The 22,512-nt window shown below is 43.3% G+C and overlaps 1 protein-coding gene across 1 annotated transcript in view; it reads right to left on the bottom strand.

The window, feature by feature from the left end:
- The window catches only part of CCDC68 (coiled-coil domain containing 68), a 52,118-nt gene extending 37,304 nt beyond the window's left edge, over nt 1–14,814 (bottom strand). Inside the window, exon 1 of the mRNA XM_087715340.1 lies at nt 14,711–14,814. Coding sequence (XP_087571466.1) covers nt 14,711–14,807 — 97 coding nt within the window. The 5' untranslated portion in view covers nt 14,808–14,814. The remainder of the gene's footprint in view (nt 1–14,710) is intronic.
- Nucleotides 14,815–22,512: the final 7,698 nt, after the last annotated feature.

Consider the following 22,512-nt stretch of genomic DNA (forward strand, 5'->3'; position numbering starts at 1 on the left):
TGTTATGTTGTTGTTGTTGTTGTTGTTGTTGTTGTTGTTGTTATTATTATTATTATTATTATTATTATTATTATTATTATTATTATACTAGGAAACAAACAGGCAAGTTGTGCCATATTCATCATCCTTTCTAAGAAGACATTTACTTTTCAGGTTTACTTCTTCCCCTCTGGACAGGCCACGATTACTTTGAAACCAAGTGATATTGCACCATTAATTTATTTGCTAACAATAGCCTGGATATATGTGAAGCCTAAAAACAAGTACAAGTTCCTTTGAAAATACTGTTTTGCTTCTAAAGATACTATCTATCATTTTGTGTGTGTGGTGCTGTAAGTAAAAGAATCTAAACAAAATCAAAGGACTTGGGAAGAGGTGTCCCATTCAACACCATCCCAGTATGCAGAGTTCCCGATATGCCATAATGGATTTCTTCTGAAGTTTAAAATATAAAATATGGAGCATCTGGAGAACTTTCCGCCCATTTTAGTGAACAAAAAAGAAAAAGTAAAACAATTAACAAGCCTGTTAATTCCTCTGGCTGAATTTTCTTTGAGAAGGAAATACATTTCTTGCAATTTACTATCTCATGGTGCCTACAGCTACAGTGCTGATGTTTTGAAAGAAAACTTTTCTTTCTAGCCCTTGAATTATGACCACAATTGGAACTGGAACTTCCATCACTAAGCACCGCAGTCACTGAGCCATGTGGAGAGGAAAGAGGAGAGAGGAGAGGGGAGGGAAGAGAGGAGAGGGGAAGGAAGGGGATAAGTGAGGAGAGGACAGGGGGGAGAGGGAAGGAGAGGAAAGAAGAGGGGGGAGGGGAGAAAGAGGGGAAGGAAGGGGAGAAGCGAGGAGAGGACAGGTGGGGAAGAGAAGAAGGAAGGAGAGGAAAGAGGAGAGAGGAGGGGAGAGGGGAGGGGAGGGGAGAGAGGAGAGGGGAAGGAAGGGGAGAAGTGAGGAGAGGACAGGAGGGGAGGAGGAGAGGAGAGAGGAGGGGAGAAGAAAGAGGAGAGGGGAGAGAGGAGAGGGGATGGGAGAGGGAGGAGGAAAGAGGAAAGGGGAAAGAGGAGGGGAGATGAGAAGGGAGGAGAAAGCGGAGAGAGGAGGGGAGAGAGGAGAAGGGGGAGAGGAGAGGGGAAGGAAGGGGAGAAGTGAGGAGAGGACAGGAGGGGAGGAGGGAGGAGAGAGGAGAGGGGAAGAATGGAGAGGAGAGGGGAGAGCAGAGGAGGGGAGAGGAGGAGAGGGAAGAGAGGAGGGGAGTGGAGAGGGAGAGGGAAGGAGGGAAGGGGACGGGATAGGAGAGGAGCCATGGGTTCTAATTAAATTGAAGTAGAAGTCAACTGGACACCAAGAAGAATATGTCTATGATAATGGAAGGGTCCGTGTTAGGAAGTGGTGGGTTTTCCCAAATGGAGGAATTTAAACTACGGATGGCCATCTGTGGGGCTCCTGAAGTAATGGACAGAGGAGATAGAACAGGCAAGGAAAGCCTACAAGTACAACTACAACCACATTTACCATTTCACTTCTGTGGGCCATGTGATCTTTATCTAAAAGACTGAGAAGCCAATACAGGTAGTCCTCAACTTACAGCCATTCATTTAGTGACCATTTGACGTTACAACAGCACTGAAAAAAGTGATTTATGATCATTTTTCCACATTCACGACCATTGCAGCATCCCCACGGTCACATGATCAAAATTCAGGCGCTTGACATCTGGCGTGTATCTTTGCAGTGTCCCAGGGTCACGTTTTGCGACCACCTGACAAGCAGAGTCAATAGGGAAGCCAGTTTCACTTAACAACCATGTTACTAAAATAACCACTGCAGTGATTGGCTTACCGTATGGGTGTCAAACTTGCATTGTCATGGTGGTGTCATGTGATGTGCTGTGACTCCCCCCCCCCTTTCGCTAAACCGCATGGGACTGGCCAGCGTGTGACACATCTGGCCCTCAGTCTGCGAGCTTGACAGCCCTGGCTTACCAGCTATGGCAAGAAAGGTCGTGAAATGGGCAAAATTCATTAAACAACTGTCCTGCTTAGCAACAGAAATTCTGGGGTCAATTGTGGTCGTACGTTGAGGACTGTCTGCAGTCAGTGGCAAGAATTATATTATCTCCAACAAAACTGGGTCATTATACAGGTCTGCTGGCATTATATTATCAGGCATATTGTCAAGAGTTAGCAAATATCCACTCCACCCCTGAATGAAACAAACATTTTCCTTTGACATAGTTTCTATTGGCAGCCTAATAATTCTTGAGCTACATTACTATAGGTATTTTTCACCAAATAGTATTCTGAACAGGTAGCCTATACATATAATTTGAACAGGTAACATGTGTGTGTGTATTTGTGGATATGTACACACACACACACACACACACACACACACACACACACACACACAAATACACACTCACAGAAGCCAGGGGTGGGTTCTGGCAGGCACTACTGCCGGTTCATTCGTGTGTATGCTGCATGCACTTGATGTGCTCTGCCTGTGCATGCGCAGTGCAATAAAAATTGTTCTGCGCATGCGCGGAAGCAAAAAACAAGATGGCGGCGCCCAGTTTTGGGGGCGTGGCAAGCCTGAGCTGCTGCCGGTTCCAGAGACCCAGGCCACCAAACCACTACCAGTTCAGTTGAACCGGTCCAAACCGGTAGGAATTACCTGTTCAATAGGTTACCTGTTCAAAACACTATTAGGTGAAGCCTACATGAAATAAAGTAGCTCAAGAAACCTTAGGCTGCCAAAAAAGAAACTATGTCAAAGGAAACCATGTTTGGAATGTGGTAGGTTATATTATTGCTGCCAGATTAAAGGGCCTGTTCTGCTATTAGGGGAAAAGACGCTGCCTCAGATGGCATCTTCATGAACCTTCTTCTCCTTCAACATTTAAAGCAGTGGTGGGTTTCAAAAATTGTTCGAACCTACTCTGTGGGTGTGGCCTCCTTTGTGGGAGTGGTTTGCCGCCCATGTGACCGGATGGGAGTGGCTTGCCGCCCATGTGACTGGATATGAAGATGCCGACGACACTTGTCAGAACCACCTTAAATTACCTCACACAGCACTGCATAAGAATAGGATGTAAACTTGTTTTTTAAAAGGCATCTTTGGTTTGCGTTAAAACAACTTCAACACACGCAATGTTCTGATTGCACCACAAATGCAGTAGTCGTCCTTACCTTTCACAGGGGCACTGAGTTTTATAAATATGAGCATGATAGTGTAGAATAATCATATCCAAGAACCACTGGTGGGTTTCAAAAAAGTTTGGAACCTCTTCTGTAGGTGTGGCCTGCTTTCCGGGTCCACTGGTGGAACCTCTTCTAACCGGTTCGGTAGATTTGACGAACCGGTTCTATCGAATAGGTGCGAACTGGTAGGAACCCACCTCTGATTTAAAGCCATTGTGAAGTCCGCAGCTGCTATAAAATGGCCCATATTTGCCATACGGTGATCCTGTTTGCTATCTTCTTTGATGACAGAAATGACAGCATGTGGTTGGATCACACATGACCTGGAAAAGCTAGGAAGATTCCCACCCTAAAAAAAATGATATGGTGATTTATCCGGAGTGGATTCCCGAGCCTCGTGATGATGTAAATCACTACTCTGAAATGATTTCTGTTATCTAAATAACCCCTGAGACGGGGTTGTATTTTAAGATGAGAAATTGCTCCAGAGATAAGAAAAGAGACAGAAGTTTCTCAGGGCCAACAGAGGAGGCAAATGCTCAACTTAATATTATTTCAAACAGAATGTTTTTCCTAAATTATTTATTTACATTTGTATATATTAGTTTGATAAATAGTTCAAGACAGCTCAGATATCCAGAATGTCTTCCTCCGTCGATTTTCTCCACAATAACCCTGTGAGGTGAGGTGGGTTGGGTGTGTGTGTGTGTGTGTGTGTGAGAGAGAGAGAGAGAGAGAGAGAGGGAGAGACAGAGAGAGAGAGAAGGAGTGTGTTCGGGTGCATGTGTGAAGGAGTGTGTGCGGGTGCGTGCGGGTGTGTGTGTGTGTGAGAGAGAGAGAGAGAGAGGGAGAGGGAAAGGGAGAGAGAGAGAGAGAGACTGGCCCAAAGATAGCCAGTTGCCTTTCATGGCTAAAACGAGACTTGAACTCATGACTCCTGCCTTCTAACCTGGTGCCTTAACCATTAAACCAAAATGGCTCTACTCCTGAGCTCAGGTTTACAAAGGAAAACAGGATTGCAGAAAATATAGAGTTGGTGCTGCCAGTTAGCCTGTTGTTTAGTCTTAAAAACAATTCTCATATTTTTCTGCTCCACCTGAGGCTCTTGCATCCTTCTCAGCAGAGGTGGATTTGCCAATTCGGCTTGTGCAGCTATGGCATTAAGCCTTTTAGTAGCTGTGTGTGTCATCTTTTACAAGAGGCTATTAAGGGCTGAATTCAGCCTGTCTTTTACACGTTTACTGACATTTACCCTGTGACAGCTGGCTTAGCCTCACCCAGAAGATGCCCGCAGTGTGTAGTTAAAAACATCAAGGTGGCAGCTGCGACGGTGCCATCAAAGCACCACCCTTCTTAAAAATGTGCCATGCACATAAATAGCACCCTTGTGGGCCCCCTCCCACCTGGGCTTTTCTTGCCACGCCTTGTGGACAGCCCTATATTCCAGCTGTTTATGCGTCGCTCATATCCTGAAGATTATGAGTAGGCCTTAGCATCCTGAAATAATCCTAGCCATAGTTTAAGGATAAAGTGAGTTTAACTGTTGGGTTTTAATTACAGTAAGTCCTTGACTTCCAGCCAGACTCTCAGTTAAAACAGACCTCCCACAACTATTTATGATCCTGTTGTCTCAAATGTGCTTTTTCAAGAGATAACTGGACTTTGTTGATTTTTTTTCTTTGAAGACGTTTCGCTATTCATTTAAGAAACTTCTTCAGCTCTTCCATTCCCCACCGTCCAGTCACAGCTGAAGAAGCTTCTTGGATGAGAGGCGAAACATCTTCAAAAAAAACCAAAAACACCCAGAAAGTCCAGTTGCCTCTTGAAAAAAAGCACTTCCGGGACCACCGGGACCTGGATGACTGAGAATCTCTGTAGACATTTAGCTATGCATTTTGGGATGAACACCCTTTGAATGGTGTGGGAGTATGGACGGATTTCCAGAATATAAATTGCAGACTAAAGGAACCATTTTCACTTCGGTTTGAGATGCAGATAACAGACTCATCCTCAACAGCCTGCGCCTGTGGAGGGACCCAGGACAGAAAACATCCTGCAGAAAACACAGCTCCACAACACGGTCCTTTCAGGAATTCCACAAAGGCTCCACAACCATTTGCACTGCTCAGGTGATCCTGAGGACGCAGACAAACCTTCAAGTGGCCTCAGCCACTCTTTAAAACAGGGGTGTCAAACTCAATTTCATTGAGGGCCGCATCAGAGTTGTGTTTGACCTCGAGGGGGGTGGGCATGGCCAGGATGGGCATGGCCAGCTTGACATCCCTTGTGTCAAGGGCGCCTGTGAAGGCCCGAGTACTCTGCGAGTGAAAACAGGCTCCCGAGCCCCGTTTTCAGCTGCGATGGTCTCCTGCAACCCTCTGCCAGTCAAAACGGGCTCCAGAGCTCCATTTTTGCCTGTGATGGTCTCCTGCAACCTCTGCCAGTGAAAATGGACTCCCAAGCCCTGTTTTCAGCTGTGATGGTCTCCTGCAACCCTCTGCCAGTGAAAACGGGCTCCCGAGCTCCATTTTCGCTGTGATGGTCTCCTGCAACCCTCTGCCAGTGAAAATGGGCTCCCGAGTCCCGTTTTCAACTGCGATGGTCTCCTGCAACCCTCTGCCAGTGAAAACGGGCTCCCGAGCTCCATTTTCGCTGTGATGGTCTCCTGCAACCCTCTGCCAGTGAAAACAGAGATTTGGCTTTCTCAAACTCTGTTTTCACTGGCAAAGGCACCATGGGCCAGTCATTTACTATTTCCAGAGCGGCCCCGCGGGCCAGTTCTAAGCACCCCATGGGCCGGATCCTGGTCTCGGGACTTCTGTTTGACACCCCGGCTCTAAAAGAATACAAATGACCAGCTGTCTGCAAGGAGTATAAATCCTTCCATTCCCCATCACCCAGTCAAAGCAGAAGAAGCTGCTGGGATGAGAAGTGAAACATCTTCAAAGAAAAAAAAACAAGTCCAGTTGCCTTTTAAAAAAGCATTTTTCGGACAACGGCGACCTAGGTGACTGAGAATCTCTACAGACATTTATCATCCTGTTTCAATGTTCTGACTGCGTTTGCTCCCTCTCCCCATCACATGATTGCATTTTGAGTGTTTAGCAACCAGCCCAGTTTTATAGCTATTTCCAGTGTCCCACTGTCATGTGACCAAAAGACACCCAACAACAGACAGCCATTGGATACAAAAGTTTGTTTAACAACTGATGCATTCCCTTAATGTCTCCGACATTGGCTTAACAACTGCGGCATTTACTTAACATCCGTTGCAAAGAAAGATAATAAAATCGGTCACGGCCACATGGTAACCGGCTTGGAAATTTGGTCACTTGGAAACTGGCTCATATTTATGACAGTCGCCATATCTCAGGGTATTGGGATGACTTTGTGACCATCTGACAAACAAAGTCGACGGGGAAGCCACGTTCTTAACAACTGCATTACTAAGTTAACAATTGTGGCAAGAAAGGTTGTAAAATGGGGCAAAACTCACTAAACAACTGTCTTGATGTGCAATGGTCAATTTTGGGCTCAATTCTGGTCGTACGTCGAGGAGTGCCTGTTTTGATATTTTCATGTCAAACATAGTTATGTTTTCTACGTTGCATTTTTACATTATTGTAAACCACCTGGACACAGTGCAACGGCTTGTTGTGAGTCCCATTTGTGCAACAAACTCAAACCCTGGATAACCATCATACAATGTCCGCAACTATTTCAAAAGAATGAAATATGAGCGGCGCTTGCAAAAAAAACGACACCAAGAAAAGCTTTCAAAGCAGCTCTACAAATCTTGAAAAAGATTCGCTTTCTTAAAAGGATTCAAAAAGAGGTGCTTCACACACGCCCCTCTGTGTTTAAAGGCCTCTCCTTTGAAGGATTTGCGCAACCTTAATTCTTCAAATCTTCGGATTGAAAGAACGAGGAGAGAGGTAAATAATTCAAAGAGGATAATTGAAATCTATCCAGGGGTGGGCTTCAAAAATTTTAGCAAGGGATTCTCTGCCTGGTTGCTGGGTGGGTGTGGTCATGGTGGGCATGGCCTAGTCGGCCTCCTGCATCACAGAGGAGGGTGGGATTTTCCCTCCCCGGGCTCTGGAGGCTTTGCTTGAGCCTCCGGGAGAGTGAAAATGACCTCCCCAGGCTCCAGAAGCCCTCTGCAGGCTGGAAACAGGCCCGAATTCCTGAACTTCCAGTAGGTCCATTTTTCACCCTCCCTGAGCCTCCGGGCGTGCCCTGAACTTACCTGCATCCAAAACGGGCCACATGGGGACTCCTGGGAGGGATGGAGTGGGTGAAGCTAGCCAGGAGTGGGATTTGGGGATTCTCCGAAGTCAGGGGTGGGTTTCTCGCCCCGTTCCAACCGGTTCGGTTGGAACGGGGCCGGCGGCGTCCTTGTGCATGCGCGCAGTGCAGGCATGCGTACTAGTGTCTGTGTGATGCTCCAGCTGCTCCTGGAGGATCGCGCAGGCGCTGTATGCGTTCTGCGCATGCGTGGAAGCGCAGAACTCGTCAAAACCAGGTAAGAAACGTGGGCGGGCGGGTGGATCCTTCGGCGTTCCTGGAAGTTACTTACTTCTGGGTTCGCTGACCAACCGGTTCGTGGGGACCGCCGTGAACCGCCTGAAACCCACCCCTGTCCGAAGTGCACAGAATCTTAGCTAGAGGTTCTCCCAAATCCCTGCGAACCCCAGCAGCCCACCCCTGAATCTATACCCTTTTGAAGAGATCCCCGATGTTTTGATTGTTTGCATCCACACATTTATTTTTAGAAGAATTTTTCTTAAAACTATTGTCTGAGGACTCCTGGGGAGTCATTCAAATCCTTCTCATGGCCCTGCAAAATATTGAAGGTATTTGCAAAAACAATTAAAACAATGCCACTCTTCTCATTATTTTCTTGCTTGTTAAAAACTATAGAGTTTTTCATGAAAAAAATTTTTATGTTAATATTGAATGGGATTAGTATTATTATTTTTATATACCATAATTCAAAAACTAGTGTAGAAATGTATCACTTTTCATTTTTCGTGTGATAAATCTTGCTCAATGTAAACCATGCAAAGCTCCTTTGAGGTCCTTCATAATTTTTAAAAACAGGAAATGTGAGAATTTTTTTAAAAAAAGAAGCACGGTATTATTGCCACACGCTAATTCCTCCAGCACAAGAAATTTCAGGAGCAGTTACACAAACAAAAGAAAAGGTGTGTTAAATCAGATCAAAGGAAAGCATGCAGCTAGAATGAAGGCACCTTGTGAACATTTTGTGAGAATTCAATCTACATCTAAGCAGCATCTGGGACAGGGGTGTCAAACTCAAGGCCTGTGGGCCAGATCCGACCCACAGGGGGCTTAGGTCTGGCCCACAGGGTCAACCTGGAAACAGCGAAGGATCGGACTGCGGCGTTTCTGCTAGAAACAGCCCTCCCAAGCTCCATTTTTGCTGAAAGAGGTCACTGGCAGAGTGCTTGGGCCACCACAGGCACCCCCGACACGAGTCACGTGAATCTGGCCATGCCCACCCTTGTCACACACACACACCCCGAGGTCAAACACAACCCTGATGTGGCCCTCAATGAAATCACATTTGACAGCCCTGATCTAGGAGGTAAAGCAGGAAAAGAACTACAGGTGTATCATAAAACCTATATTGAACTAGTTAAAAGGAAATCTCAGGAACTACATTCTTCTTGCCCTGCTAGTAGTAGGCAGTGGACTTTGGTCCCAGGGAGAGGTTCTCAGAATCCAGATATATATTTAATGTAGCGCCTCGGGGAAGCCAAATGCTGGCAGAATGCCACCCAGTTACTTTTTTTGTGTGGGTTTGTATTGTTCCTTTGAAGGACCTGCTATCTAGCAATATGGGGAATGAAGCACTTTGTTTGAGCAGCATAGATAAGAGAGTAATAGGCTCCATTTGAAAAGTAGGATTGAAGCTTCATAGAAGTTACCAGATGGAAAAACTACACAGCATTCTATTTCCACACCACAAAAAGGAAGATCGGGTTAGCATTCCTTTCTGCAGTGTGGATGAAAAATATAGATTGGTATCAAGATGGTGACATATTGCTGAGGCAGGATGGCAGGAGACTGAACCTAGGTATGGCACTACGTTTTTAGTACAACTGGAGATGTTTAGGGGCTTGTAGGTTTCTGAATATAGCATTGTTCTTTGAAAAAAAAAATTATCAAGTCATATTACTGTGTTTGGATTAAAACTGAGTCCAGGTTTATCTCCAGGAAGTTTCAGTCTTGGGAGGCAATCTCAGGACGTCAAAAAATATACATTTATTTAGTCCTACCTCGAAAGTGCTTGAGGGAGTTTATATGCAATAATTAACACCGTTTAGAAAATTATCGTGAGCGAAGGCTGTGTTCCCTTAGTCCTAAGATAATCATCTAACCTAGTCTTTCTTGGCCTTTGTGTTCTTCAGATCTGTTTAAAGAACATCTTCCAGAAGTTAAAATAGGCTTGGCCCAATCCTGGAAATTTGAAGTTTCAGTCTCAGTGCACCTGGAGGGCACCAAGTTGTAAAATCTCAGCTTTTAGGATAGGAAAATTAAGAGACTGTCTTTCGTGACTTAGCCAAAGTCTACCTCATCCAAGATCAGCTGTTAGGATCATCTACATTTTATGAAATCATTCACAAAGTGTTCAGTGGGTCTGGTAACCAGGTTATTGAGGTTACAGGGCTGCAGTCTAAGAGGATGGATGACCCCAGGATGAAAACAGAGATTTACTTCCCCCACAGGTCCTTTGGGACAGTTCAAACTCATTCTCAAAATGGCAAGTGCATCCAGGAACTGAGATGGTCCATTCCTGGTAGCTTTACTATGACATATACAAAATCTTAGCAATGGAACCTTTGTTTCTCAAAGAGTTATAATTTGGTTAGATCCTGGGCAGTTTCATTTCCCCATAAACAGAAGCTACCAGTGCATCCTGCTAGCCATGTTGTTCTTTAATTTACCAAGAATGTATTACTATTATTCTGCTCTTCTTTCCTAGTATCTATCTCTTCCCACTTATGACTATAACTATTTTGCTTGTATAATTCAATTTATATTGTCTTTATTTGTTTCCTAGTACGATTTGATAGCTTATTAGTAACCTTGACTATCATTAAGTGCTGTATCTTTTTGTTCTTGATTAATGTATTTTATTCTCCTTATGTACACTGAGAGCATACCCACCAAAGACGAATTCCTTGTGTGTCCAATCACACTTGGCCTATAAAGAATTCTATTCTATTCTATTCTATTCTATTCTATTCTATTCTATCCTATCATATCTCTCTATTCTATCCTATATCTCTATTCTATCCTATCCTATCCTATATCTCTATCCTATTCTATCCTATCATATATCTCTATTCTATTCTATTCTATTATCCCACAAGAGGTGGAAGGGAAGGTATAGGTGATCCTCAATTTACAACTGGATTTGACGATCAGACAGCTGCCTCCCCCATCAAATGACCCAAGTTTTGGTGCAAGGAACCTTTTCATTTACAGCCATTTACAGTTCCCACGGTCATGTGACAATGAAGTTTCAGGCAAAAAAATGCCCCATATTTTACTTAAAGACTGCCGTGTTGACTTACCCAATACAAAAAAAAGAGTATAAAATCAGGCACAACCATGCGGGGACACCGTTTAACTACTGTCACAACTTATGACTGAAATTGTGGGCTCAATTACAGGTATTCACCGACTTACAACCACAATGGAGCCCAAAATCCCCATTGCTAAGCAAGACAGTTGTTAAGTGAGTTTCGTACCCCCCCCCAGTTTACAACCTTTCTTGCCACAGTTGTTAAGTGAATCCGGCTTCCCCATTAATTTTGTTAGTTAGAAGGTCACAAAAGGTGATTACGTGACCCCGGGACATTGCAACCATCATAAATAGGAGTTAATTGCCAAATTTTGATCACATGACTATAAGGATGCTACAACGGCCGTCAGTGTGAAAAATGGTCATAAGTCATTTTTTTCAGTGGCACTTTAACTTGGATCATTAAACAAATAGTTATAAGACGAAGGCTACCTGTACATTTGTCAATGGAGGACCTCTTGTCCTTGGAGATCACCAATCTATGCATTTAAGACACTGGGAAAGAGAGGCACCAATGGAAACAACTGGGGAACTCTATGGTCCTCCATACACAGGGCTTTCAAAACCTATAACAAATATGGTTATAGCACCAAAAATTGGGTGACAAGTATACAGGTAGTCCTCAATGTACAACAATTCACTTAGTGACCGTTCAAAGTTACAACAGCACTGAAAAAAGTGAGTTATGACCATTTTTCCACCCTTACGACCATTGCAGCATCCCCATGGTCACATGATTTACATTTGGATGCTAGACAACTGTCTCACATTTATGACGGTCGCAGTGTCCTGGGGCCATGCGATCACCTTTTTAAGAAGCAAGGTCAATGGGGAAGCCAGATTCACTTAACAACCGTGTTACTAATTTAACATCTGCAGTGATTCCCTTAACAATCGTGGCAAGAAAAGTTGTAAAATAGGGTGAAACTCACTTCATAAATTTCTCACTTACCAGCATCAATTTTGGGCTCAATTGTGGTCGTAAATTGAGGACTCCCTGTACCAGCACAAAGAGTGCTTGTGCCTTTCAGCACTGATCTCTGGCCATCTACAAAACCTTTGCCAGACCAATTCTCAAATACAGCTCGTCTGCCTGGAATCCACACTGTATATCAGACATTAATACGATTGAGTAGGTCCAGAGCTATTTTAGGAGAAGAGTCCTCTACTCCTCTACTCACAATAGAATCCCTTATGCCACCAGGCTTAAAATTTTGGGTTTGGTCAATCTGGAACTGCGCCACCTGTGGTATGAACTAAGCACAGCACACAAAATCATCTGCTACAACATCCTACCTGTCAACAACTTCTTCAGCTTCAACCTCAATAATACACGAGCAAACAATCGATACAAGCTCAAAGTAAACCGCTCCAAACTCGATTGCAGAAAATACGACTTCAGCAACAGAGTGGTCAATGCCTGGAATGCTCTACCTGACTCTGTTGTTACATCCTCTAGCCCTCACAGCTTCAACCTTACACCGCCTACCATGGTGGACCTCAACCCATTCCTAAGAGGCCCGTGCATAAGCGCACCAGCGTGCCTATCATCTCAGTGCTACTTCCCCATTTATTTGTATCTATTTCTTTCGTTCATGTCTATGTTTATATAAATATACATGTACATGTTTGACCAACTAATAAATACAAATACAAATTTTCAAGACCCTGAAGTTTTCTTGGCATGATTTTGGCAGAGGTTTGCCTTTGCCTTCGTCGTACAAAGCTGAGAGAAAGGCCCTAAGTCACCCTTTTCTCTGTCATATGTATCTGAATGAAAAAATAGTCTAGATTTGAAAGTTGGGCAGGGCAAACTTAGTCAGCTCTTGGATAGGAGACCACCAGTAAATTTCAGAGCTGTAGGTTGGAGCAGTGGTCACCAACTGATGGTCCGATGGCCACTGGTTGCCTGCGAGAAAATTTTGGTAGTCTGCGAAAAAATCTTTGCATGTTTCCATTTTTTATATTACACTAAATCAGGGATCCTCAAACTACGGCCCCTGGGCTGGATACGGCCTGCCAAGACAATTACTCCCGCTTGCTGATGGAATGGGGTCCTTCAGGCACTTAGCTTGACTGCCCTTCCCTGCTTGGGAGTCCAGGCGCTTCAGGGAGCAGTGCACGAAACTTCAGCCAGGCTCCTTGAAAGACAGAATTTGCATGGGGCCAATCTAGCGGCGGGGTTGGCTACAAGACAAACATTCATTCTTGGACGTATTTGAGATTCCTAGCTGCATTGGAGGGTTGATCCCAGGGGCTTCTCTCCCCTAACAAGCTGCCAAGTTAAGTGCCTGAAGGACCCCATCCCATCCCTAATTCATATTAGCAGTCCACAGGACTTAAAATTATGAATTTAGTGGTCCCTGAGGTCCGAAAAGTTGGTGACCCCTGGGCTAGAGGGTGAAGTCAAAAGGACTTGCTGGAACACAGCAGACGGGGGGGGGGGGTGGGACGACTCCTTCACGGTTGGGAAGAAAGCAGGAAGTCTTAACACCCATAAATAAATAAATACACGTTCACACACCCACAAGTCAGTCTATAGCTGTCATGGAGCTCCCTGAGTATCTTTCTTTCCAGATGAAACCCAGGAAGAAAAATACATTTTTCCTGGAAATTTTAACTGCCTTCCTGGCACTTTCCCTTTCATTTTAGAGGAAAATTATAAAATTATAAAAATTGTATAAGGATCATAGTGTATGTGTGTATGTCTAAACCCTTTATTATCTCTCTGAAGATACACACACACATATACAGTATAATCGCTATTTTTAATAATAATTTTCTTATGAAATTAAAAAAAATCATTTCAAGGACTTCAGGAATCAGAAAGCTAAGTAAACACACACACATATGTGCGTATGTTCGTGTGTGTGTATACATACATATATGCATACACACACCTACAGTATAATCGCTATATGATTTTTTTATAATAATTTTCTTATGAAATTAAAAAAAATCAATTTCAAGGAATTCAGGAATCAGAAAGCTAAGGAAACAAACTAGACGTTTCTTTTGCCTTTTATATAAATAAGTAAAAGGAAATTATTTTTCGGAAGATAAAGAAACGGCTGTGACTAGCCCTGTTTTAACAACAATTAGAGAAGAAGTGAGATTTGTGATACAGCTAGAAAATTGGCACAGCTTCAGCCATACTGTCAGGAACACCTTCTTTTGACCATAACCTGCAAATAATTATGCTTCCTCAGCATTTCAGTTTCTTGATTCTATTCTCTTTTTCTCAGGTTTTCCTGAGTGATCTGTGCCCATTGCTATTGGGATGGCCTTTCCTCTCCTTTGAGTGTTGGGCTCAAATATTTTCCACTCCAATTTTCTGACGTGCCCAGAGCTGCTTTTTTGGTATGGACTATGTTCTTTGACTCACATAAGGACCATTGCAGACTATTGAAACAAGCAGAGCAATTGAGCAATTGAGAAGGTTTTCCCATCCTCAAAAGAGACCCACAGCGCTGATGCCTTCCCACCTAACCGCCCCATTCTCTTGACTCCCAAACTGGCTTCTCGCCTCCGTTCCCACAACTAGGAATCGCGCGCCGCGTTCTCCCGGCGAATCCCCGCAAGGAGACGGGTTTCGGCTGCTGGACTTTGATCGGGGAGTTTTCTCCCCCATTCCCATTCAGCCCCGAAAGCTTTCGCCTTCTCTCTCCGCCTAAGCCTACCTTACCGGGTTGTTGTGCCTGGAGAGGAGGAAGAAAAACGCGTCGGGATGGAAAGCAACCCGCGGGGAAACGCACCATCCCTAGCTTGAGACCAAGCCGGGAGACGCCGCCTTGCAAAAGCGGGGAAGACGCGGACACGACCCACCGGCTTTCAACCCCTACCCGAACTCAGCCTGGCAGGATTAGCCGCTCTTGGCTCCTACCTGGGCGGTGTATTTGCCGACGGGACTCCCCGCGACCTCGGGAGTTCCTTCTCCAACTTCTTCTCCCGGCCGCGGAGCTCCTGCCGGATCTTTCCATTCACTTCGGAGCTGGGCGGTTCCTCCCTCCCCGGCGCCCGCCCTCGAGCCCTCGGCGGGACTTCTTTCCTCGCCCTCCGCCGCGGCGGGAGGCTTCTTGGACCGCTGAGCTGGGATAATTGGCCGGGCGTTTTCACACGTGCAAAAGAGACACGCGTGTTCGGTGATTCGAACTCTAGAACTGGGGTTGAGACGTGAACTTATAAAAGAAACATCGTGGCCCGCTTCCTCCCTCCCTTTCTTTTACCTGTCAATTCAGCAGGTTAGGGTTATTGAGAGGTCTTGTAAGTGTGTCCCTTGGTACTGAATTAAGTCAGTTTTTTTAATCCATCCATATCATCCATTGATACATCGGTTGGATTAACACGGTATGCTAAAGGCAGAATGAAAAGTGTCCCATAATATACCCAACTCCATCTTGGTGGGGTGGAACAAATTGTGAAACCCTTGCAGCTGGGCCATGAAGTCACCACATGGCTTGGCTTTGCAGGGTAAAGGTAAAGGTTCCCCTTGCACATATGTGCTAGTCGTTCCTGACTCTAGGGGGCGGTGCTCATCTCAGTTTCAAAGCCGTGGTCATGTGACCAGCATGACTAAACACCGAAGGAGCACAGAACCCTGTTACCTTCCCACCAAAGGTGGTTCCTATTTTTCTACTTGCATTTTTACATGCTTTCGAACTGCTAGGTTGGCAGAAGCTGGGACAAGTAACGTGAGCTCATTACATTATGTGGTGCTAGGGATTTGAACCACCAAATTCACGACCTTTCTGATTGACAAGTTCAGCATCTTGGACACTGAGCTACCAGGGTTGGATATTCTAGCCCAAAATGTGAGTGGCTGGCTTGGACTTCAATAGGATGTTATACTACAGTGCTCCCTCCCTCCCTCCCTCCCTTTCTCTCTCTCTCTCCCTCTCCCTCCCTCCCTCTCCCTCTCCCTCCCTCCCTCTCTCTCTCTCCATCCCCCTCCCCACCATCCCCTTCCTCCCCCTCCCACTCTCTCCTTCCCTTCCTCGCCTGCATTGTCCTTCCTTCCTTTCCTCCCTCCTTCCCTCCCTTCCTCCCTGTATTAAACTTTACTATTATAGGTATATGTATTAGTCTCAAAAATATGAAATGCACATTAGTAACTCTAACACACACACACACACACACACACACACACACACACAGGAGGGGCAGAACCCAGCTCTTCCTTTTCAGCATTGCTCAGATTTCCAGGGATGGAAGGGACGGAGGAGAAGAAAGAACGACAGGAGATCTTTGGCTCATGACTGTAATGGACATAACAACTTATGACATGATCGTAAATCATGAGTTTGTAAAGCGGATCACCCACCTGATCCACCTCTTTTTACAACCTTTTTTTGCGGTGGTCATTAAGCAAACCGATTGTTCACTATGAGCCAATTTTGCCAAAAATCAGAAGCAAATGCTGATTCCTGGGAAAAAGTAATCAAACATAACTATGAGACTGTGGGTTGCTGCAAATAGCTATAAATGTTGGTCAGCTGCCAAGTGTCCAAAATGTAGTCACATGACCAGGCAGCAGCCATCAGAACTTTGAAACCAGTTCATAAATATTCCCCGGGCCAGTCTGTCATAACTTCAAACACTCACTAAGTGACAGGTCATAAATCAAGGAACAACCTAAGTTTGCTTACTGATTTTTCCTGAGAAGTAGCTACACTGCCCCATCGATGCAGATAAAGTCCAAAGGATGTTCTCAGAAGGGAAACAACAGCACAAAAGTCACTTTATTCCACTTGTCTTTCTAAATAAAAATGCAACACCTTGTAATTTATTCATGGTGAGTTCAATCCACTTATTTTCACAGCATAAAATATAAAGCAGCAAATAAACCAAGATGGTAAATCCGATTAAAAACAAACATATCCTGTAACCAACCAAGGACTCCAACCAGCCTTGTCCAAAGCTTTAGAGAAGAGTCAAATTTTAAAGTTTTCAGAATGGGACCGGCCCAGGTTTTGTGAATAATCCACATTTCACAGGACAGGTGCCACAACAGAGAAGGCACACTTCCAGAGTTGTGATAGATGACATGACTTAATTGAAGGAAACTGAAACTACAGCACAGTGAAAACTAGTAAAAACAAATTGCACTCCTGCAATTTAAGTTTTAATTGGTGTTTTTAATGGTTTTCATTTTAGTTTTTTATCTAAAACTGTTGTGTTGTTTTTAAGTGTGTGTGCTGCCTAGTGTCGTGTGTGTGAAATGGGCAGCGCTATAAACAGGCATAATACGAAGGTACTAAAATTATTACTTTGCAAAAAGCATGCTTCTATATGGGAAGTATCCTGTATCTGAACCATCTAAGAATTGTCAGTAATCATTAGATTGCTTTGAGTAATAGCAGCTACCGGAGGAGCAGGATTTCTACCATTGCTACTAATAGTTTCACTAGCCGGGCGGTTATCCTGAAGCCTTCCAACCAATGGAATTTGGGCATGCAATTATGTCCAAAAATAAAAGCAACTGATTGGTTCAGCAGCTGTCATATTCACCATCCATTCCATTTCCAAGTATACTTACTAGGTGTTTTCATACTTGTTATATCTTTTTTTTTAAAAAAAATCTTTAAATAGACGATGTAAATACCTTGGTTGAAAACTGTACTTAATAAGTTTGTGGAATGTTGCTTCTAGGCACTAATCAGAACAAACTGTTATGCTATGTTCTAAAATAGGAATTTTCAAACAGAGGTGGGTTTCACAGAGGTTTATCACCGGTTTCCCCCGTGCGCACATGCTCACTTTGTGAGCATGCACTCCTTCCACACATGCGCTTTGCTCAGGCACACAGCTTGCGCCCACGCACAAAAACATGGCTAAATAGGATGGCATAGAGGTTGCCACTACCGGTGCGACTGAACCAGTCCTAACTTGCTGAATACAACCTCTGTCTCCAACCTAGCCCCCTTTAAGACTTGTGAATTTCAACTCTCAGAATTGCTCAGCCAGCTTAATCTACAAGGCCAAGGTTGAAGAGCCCTGTTCTAAAAAAAAAACCTTTATTTTAAGCATAAAGAGCTTAGATTCTAACACTGCAAATAATTGACAGATAATTGACTCATGCAACTTCATAAAAAAGGAGGAAAAATCAATGCCCTTTAAAAGTAATTTCTGTTTCGGCCACTCCTTATGGGTCTTGGAGAAGTAAAATCAGATTTAAATCTACTTGTTTGATTTGTCAACACAGGAAAGGCAGGGCAGGGTTTCAAAGTCTATTGCCACTGGTGTATACAGTATATAAGTCTGGAAAGTTGCAGGCTGAATAAAGGAGACCTTGCAATCCACTTCCTGACAATTTTGTTCCAAGAATAAATGTATATGTGCAAAAGCTCATCTTAATTCCCAGAAAACCCATAGAGGTAGTTCTCAACTTGCAACCATAAAGGCAGTCTTTGACTTATGACCATGGTTGAGACCCACCTTTTTTTCTAAGCAAAGCAGTTGTTAAGTGAGTTTGCCCTATTTTACAATCTTTTTTGTCATCGTTGTTAAGTGAATTTGGCTTCCGTTGATTTTGCGTGTCAGAAGATCACAAAAGGTGATCACATGACCCTGGGAGCGTCATAAATATGAGTCAATTGCCGAGCGTAGGACTTTCAATCACATGACCACGGGAATGTTCCGATGATTGCTTATGTGCCATTGTAATTTCAAACTGTCACTAAATGAATGGTTGTAAGTTGAGGACCACCTGTAATTGGGACTTGAACTTATGTTGCTAAGCAAGACAGTTGTTAGGGAGTGGCATCCGATTTTACCCCTGTTTTGCCATGGATATTAAGAGAATCACTGCAGTTGTTAAGTGAATCGTGTAGTCATTAAGTGAATCCAGCCTCCCCCATTGACTTTGCTTGGCACAGGTCAGTGGGAAGGTTGCAATTGGTGATCACATGACTCCCGGATGTTGCATCCATTGTGAATGCATGCCAGATTTTAACCATGTAACCACGAGAATGCTGGAATGCATTTAAGTAAGTACATAGGTCATTTTTTTCAAGACCATTGAACTTTGAACCGTCGCTAAAGAAATAGTTGCAAGTCAAGGACTATCTCTACTGAGATTGGTTCATTCTACCTCAACCACATCCCAAGATTAAGGTGCAATCTAATAGTAGAAGCTGCTACTTCTAATGGTTACACCCAGTCACTGGGTGTAACATCTGAGAACAACGTGTCTCAATCTTGGCAACCTTAAGATGTGTAGACTTCAACTCCCAGAATAGCTGCCTGAGGAATTCTGAGAGTTGAAATCCACACCTCTTAAAATTGCCAAGATTGAAACACACAACTCTAGAGTCAGAAGAATAGAAGGGCAGGAACACACATTTAAAAGATTGCACAGCTTCTGATGTCATGATTGGCAAAGCAGAGAAGTTGGCTTGAGTCTAATTGTGTGTGAAATGAAAGCAAAAACTCTAGGGATTTTTTTTTTTGAATGTTTCAAATTCTCTTCCTACTCTAAATGCAGTGAGTAATTATATTTATAATCAGAAGTCGTATTGCAATTTCATCAACTCTTTCCATGTGATGCTTCTAATCTCATGAGCCTAGCTCTAATCACACAATTTTCCTCATGGTACCTAATTTTCTTTTTTCAAGTAGCTAAATAGGGTGGTATCTGAGATATAACTGTGGAGAAGAGACAGCGTGGATGATAACATTACCACACAGGATTCCCATAATTATTTTGTTAGACATCTTATACACAGTTATGGACATCCAAATATCTACCACACACTCTCTTAAATATGTATATTATACGCACATATGCCAACACACTTAAGGATCATGTGTGTATGTATGTGTGTGTGTAATGTTTATTTTCATAAGAAAATTATTATAAAATTCTTATAAAAATTATATAAGGATTATATTGTATTTGTGTATGTGTGTGTATACATACATACAGTACACACAGAGAGAGTATAATCACTATATAATTTATTATAATTTTCCTATGAAATAAAAAAAACATTTCAAGGGTTTTAGGAATCAGAAAGCTAAGTAAACACACACACACACATATACATGTGTGTGTGTATTTATACACACATATGATATAATTGCTATATATTTTTTTATAATTTTCTTATGAATTAAAAAAATCATTTCAAGGAATTCAGGAATCAGAAAGCTAAAAAAACAATGTTTCTTAAATAATTATTGCCTTTTATATAAATAATATACATTATTTGTGTGTCTGTGTGTGTGTCTCTGTGTGTGTGTTGGCTGTGTAGTTGCATCCTGATTGGTAGATGGAGTTGATGTTTGTAGATTGGTCGGCTGCTTCGTATCATCCTGTGTGGCTGAGGTGCTGGCTGTGTGTCCGTTGTTCTTTTGTGTTGTAACAACCTGGGTGGTGGATGGGGTTCGTTTGTTGACTAGGGCTGGTTTCCAGATGTCTGGTAGGCGGGAGGTATCATCATGTTTATTCATGTTGTGGGATGCATCCAATCAGGATGCAACTACACAGCCAATCAACCCACTTACAGCAACAAAGCCAGCACTCCACACCCCCAACCCCACCAAAATTTACAAAAAGACGACAGCTCCGACCATGCCTTACTCGCACAAGCATGAAGCCGAAAACACCAGCCTAAGATGAAGATGGCGAGTGGGACCTCACCGAAATGTTGCCAAGACAATCTCAATCTTACACTGGAAAAGATCCGAATACAACAAGACCAGTATACTACAACCGTGAAATCTACAAATATATATATGTAAAAGGAAATTATTTTTCAGAAGATAAAGAAATGGTTGTGACTAGTCCTATTTTAACAACAATTAGAGAAGAAGTGAGATTTGTGATACAGATAGAAAATTGGCACAGCTTCAACCATACTGTCATGAATACCTCTTTTGACCATAACCTGCAAATAGTTATGCTTCCTCAGCATTTCAGTTTCTTGATTCTATTCCCTTTTTTCTCAGGTTTTCCTGAGTGATCTGTGCCCATTGTCTTTGGGATGGGCTTTCCTCTCCTTTGAGTGTTGGGCTCAAATATTTTCCACTCCAATTTTCTGACGTGCCCAGAGCTGCTTTTTTTGGTATGGACTATGTTGTTTGACTCACATAAGGAACATTACAGAATATTGAAACAAATTTCTTTGCAGAGCAATTGAGCATTCTATTCCTAGGAAATTTGGATTATAATGTTCCTATGTACATCTAAAACAAGGGACGCGGGGGCTCAGTGGCAAAGATGATGAGCTTGTCAATCAAAAAGGTCACCAGTTTGGTGGTTAGAATCCTTAGCACCACATAATGGAGTGAGCTCCCGTTAATTGTCCCAGCTTCTGCCAACCTAGCAGTTCAAAAACATGTAAAAATGCAAGTAGAAAATAGGAACCACCTTTGGTGGGAAGGTAACAGCGTTCCGTGCGCCTTCGGTGTTTACTCATGCCAGCCACATGATCACGGAGACATCTTCAGATAGTGCTGGCTCTTCGGCTTTGAAATGGAGATGAGCACCGCCCCCTAGAGTAGGGAACAACTAGCACATATGTGCGAGGGGAATCTTTACCCATATCTAAAACATGCATATTTAAGCCATGAGATACTGTTTCTTGGGATCACGTAATTGATGGAAAGACTGTAATTTCCTAAGTAGGCTACCGCCTCATTAATTAGATAAGATATTATCTGGAATACCTGCTTTGTTTGACTCATATTTCCTCCTGTTCTTACACATCCATGTGGCGGCTTCCATATTTGTTTGGATCAGGTAATTACATCTTAGATGTGGAGTCCTTGGTGCTCACTGAGCTTGGCTGTTTGCTGGCAATTGTTTCATTGCCCAACTAGGTAATATCATCAATGTTTTTCATTAGTATTCATCTTTTGGAATGATACCTGAGAAGGATGTTAGTAAGATATTGGAGGTAAGGAGCAGGTAGATTTCAAGATAATATCCACTTCCTTGATTTTGTTTTTTTGTTGAATTTAGAATACCTTCCAAATGTGGCCAAATTAGAAATGGAAAAATAAAAGGCTATGGATAACAGAGGGAAATAAATGATACCATTTGCCAAAAAAATGCTATCATGGCGTGGTTTGCCAACATTGTATGGAATGTACTAGGACCTATAATTTGCCACACAACAGCTAATAAGGAAAAAATACTTTCAAGCAAAAAATATCTTAGAATAGAATAACAGAGTTAGATGGGACCTTGGAGGTCTTCTAGTCCAACCCCCTGCTTAGGCAGGAAACCCTACACCACTTCAGACAAATGAAGCATTTGTCAGAGCTTTCTTTCTTTCTTTCTTTCTTTCTTTCTTTCTTTCTTTCTTTCTTTCTTTCTTTCTTTCTTTCTTTCGTCAAACATTTACGAGATAACAGGTATAAGTATAAACATGGACATGAAGACAGGAAGTGGGGATGACTAAATGGGGACAATCGGACAGGGAGGGTAGGCACACTGGTGCGCTTATGCACACCCCCTTACAGACCTCTTAGGAAAGGGGTGAGGTCCATGCTAGACAGTGCAAGGTTAAAGTTATGGGGTTTGAAGAAGTAACAACAGAGTCGGGTAGTGCATTCCGGGCATTGACCACTCTGTTCTTCCTAGCGTATTCCCCAGAGGTGGGTTCCTACCAGTTCGCACCTATTCGGTAGAACCGGTTCGTCAAATCTACCGAACCGGTTAGAAGAGGTTCCACCAGTGGA

The sequence above is a fragment of the Thamnophis sirtalis genome, unplaced genomic scaffold (assembly GCF_051295495.1).
Source record: "Thamnophis sirtalis isolate CommonGarterSnake01/CBP01778 unplaced genomic scaffold, rThaSir2_p1.2 scaffold_5, whole genome shotgun sequence".
Taxonomy (NCBI): domain Eukaryota; kingdom Metazoa; phylum Chordata; class Lepidosauria; order Squamata; family Natricidae; genus Thamnophis; species Thamnophis sirtalis.